The 2013-nt window shown below is 40.3% G+C and overlaps 1 protein-coding gene across 1 annotated transcript; it reads right to left on the reverse strand.

Moving 5' to 3' along the window:
• Positions 1–320: 320 nt before the first annotated feature.
• Positions 321–1348, reverse strand: LOC105562296. The gene is made up of 2 exons (XM_012013038.1): positions 918–1348; positions 321–827 (listed from the first exon to the last, which is right to left on the reverse strand). Exons 1-2 carry the CDS (start codon positions 942–944, stop codon positions 486–488), a joined length of 369 nt encoding a protein of 122 aa, XP_011868428.1. The 5' UTR covers positions 945–1348; the 3' UTR covers positions 321–485.
• Between the last annotated feature and the right edge of the window lie 665 nt (positions 1349–2013).

Consider the following 2013-nt stretch of genomic DNA (forward strand, 5'->3'; position numbering starts at 1 on the left):
ATCTGTCCAGCACGAAAGAGATAATATTCTCAAGATACCTGAAGCTCTCAGAATCTGTAGGGCTCGGTTCGACTCCGTCGAGTCGAGAGATGCAACTGCACAAGAAGGTGAACAAACAGTAAACACACGCTTTCCTCGTACACATGTTCAGACAGTACGCCTACGTTGTAAGTTAAATTGCGACACGTGTTCCACGATTGTCTCCAGCGCTTACATTCGGATTCCTTCATTTCACGAATGACCCACTCGACATTCCGCTTCATAATTTTCCTAGTAACAGCGCACGCTTTCGCCAGCAGAGTTTTAACGGGAAACTTACATACTAGACTGACAAATCTGCATTTCATCACTACGGCGTTGTACAAGTCCCTCTTAACTGTACAGAGTTTGCCCAGGCACGACTTGGACTTGACCGACACGTGCGTGAAGTAAAATTCATCTCTGTTCATGTGTACAAATTCATTAGTTCCAGCAAGACGCCAGTATCAAGCAAACGCTCGAGCATGCTCTTGTCGGTGTCCACGCGCTTTTCCCAGTAAGCGAGCACAGGCTCGAATATTTCCGCGGCACTGATCGCATTCCATCGAAGACCTGCCGCGTATCCGTACTTCCACGCAACGTTCGTGTCGCGGTCGACAATACTTTGTATACTTTTGGCACTGTCGCCGATAATACCCTCCATCGGCACTAAAATAAGGATCGTGCACAAGCTGCGAAATTGTCGAAAGCACTGCCCACATTCCTCGTCCTCTGCCAGAAGTGTCTCGAAATAACTGAACAGTTCCAGAGCACATACAATAATGTAACAGCAAATGTTTCAATATAACCTAAAAAGTACAAGTACATGCTGTATGAATTTTTGTATTATAGTAATTATTAAAAATGCAAATGATAATAAATTGATAATCTATACTTACGTATGTATTATCAATGTTCTCTAACATCTCTCTCAGAGATAAACCTGAGAGCCCTGAGAGCCACGCCGGCGACCGGCGTTTCACTCGATCAAAAAATGTCCTTCTAGGTTAGAAGACGTTTCGCACGATCGACGTCCCAAACGGAACTACTTCGATTTTCAGCCGCCAGATGTGCGATGATATATGAGTACACCAAAAAGGAATTCTATTCGAACCCATTATGAACAGGAAAAGGACTTCCTTCAGAATACTTTAATTTAATCCTATAAGAAGTCAAAAGGTATACTTCTATGGAGTCCTTTTTGAACTACCGGAAAGAACTACATTTGAGTTCATTTGGAATAGATTAAAGTAATTCATAAAGAATTTAAAAAAGTGAATTCTTTTTGAGTTCATATGGATCACCTGTGCTATCTGGGGACTGCTTGTACCCATACAGCACAAATTGTTACAGAAAGGTTTCAGAAAGATTTCAAAATTATTTCAATATTTTGAAATTTTAAAAGATGACGCAGTAGTCAATCATTGCTTTATTTCAACGTTCCTTATATGTGACTCAAAAAGCGAGAAAAATCTTTTTGTAATATTCGCATTACTTTTTCAAATTTATTGCATATGATAGATTTCTGGAACATTTCTGTTGCATCATTTCATATGACATATTGCAGAATTCTGTCAGAAATGTTGAACATGAAATGTGAAATATTGAAATAATTTTGAAATTTTTCTGAAACCTTTCTGTAACAATTTGTGCTGTATGGGCTGTATAATATATTTTATATATAATAGTTTAGGTAATTGTGCATAAAAGCGACTTCCTCTCCGATTCGCTTGATTTTTAAATATGTTGTTGGGGATGTCTTCCCGAGTAATTTCATACATATATATAAGGGTCGGACTCAAATAGTTTCGGAGATACAGGCTGAGAAAGGATACAAATAATAAATATATTTCCTAACTCCGCCGAAGAATAATTCTTCCTTCCCGCGGTAAAGTTGATTAAACACGTAAGTCGCAAGTGTTTTTGGCACGGCACGCTGCGCGCGCCCCACCCCCCATCCCACCACCACCTCCGCCCACCCCCTCCCCCTCCCCA

Source organism: Vollenhovia emeryi, unplaced genomic scaffold (assembly GCF_000949405.1).
Source record: "Vollenhovia emeryi isolate VEMERY1.0 unplaced genomic scaffold, V.emery_V1.0 DF944953.1, whole genome shotgun sequence".
NCBI classification, from domain to species: domain Eukaryota; kingdom Metazoa; phylum Arthropoda; class Insecta; order Hymenoptera; family Formicidae; genus Vollenhovia; species Vollenhovia emeryi.

Excerpts from the sequence above, each read along its gene's own strand:
- LOC105562296 (XM_012013038.1), bottom strand. The coding sequence starts at position 944 with ATGTTAGAGAACATTGATAATACATAC. Across the intron at positions 828-917 it reads AGAACATTGATAATACATAC|GTTATATTGAAACATTTGCT; the intron begins GTAAGTATAGAT and ends TGTACTTTTTAG.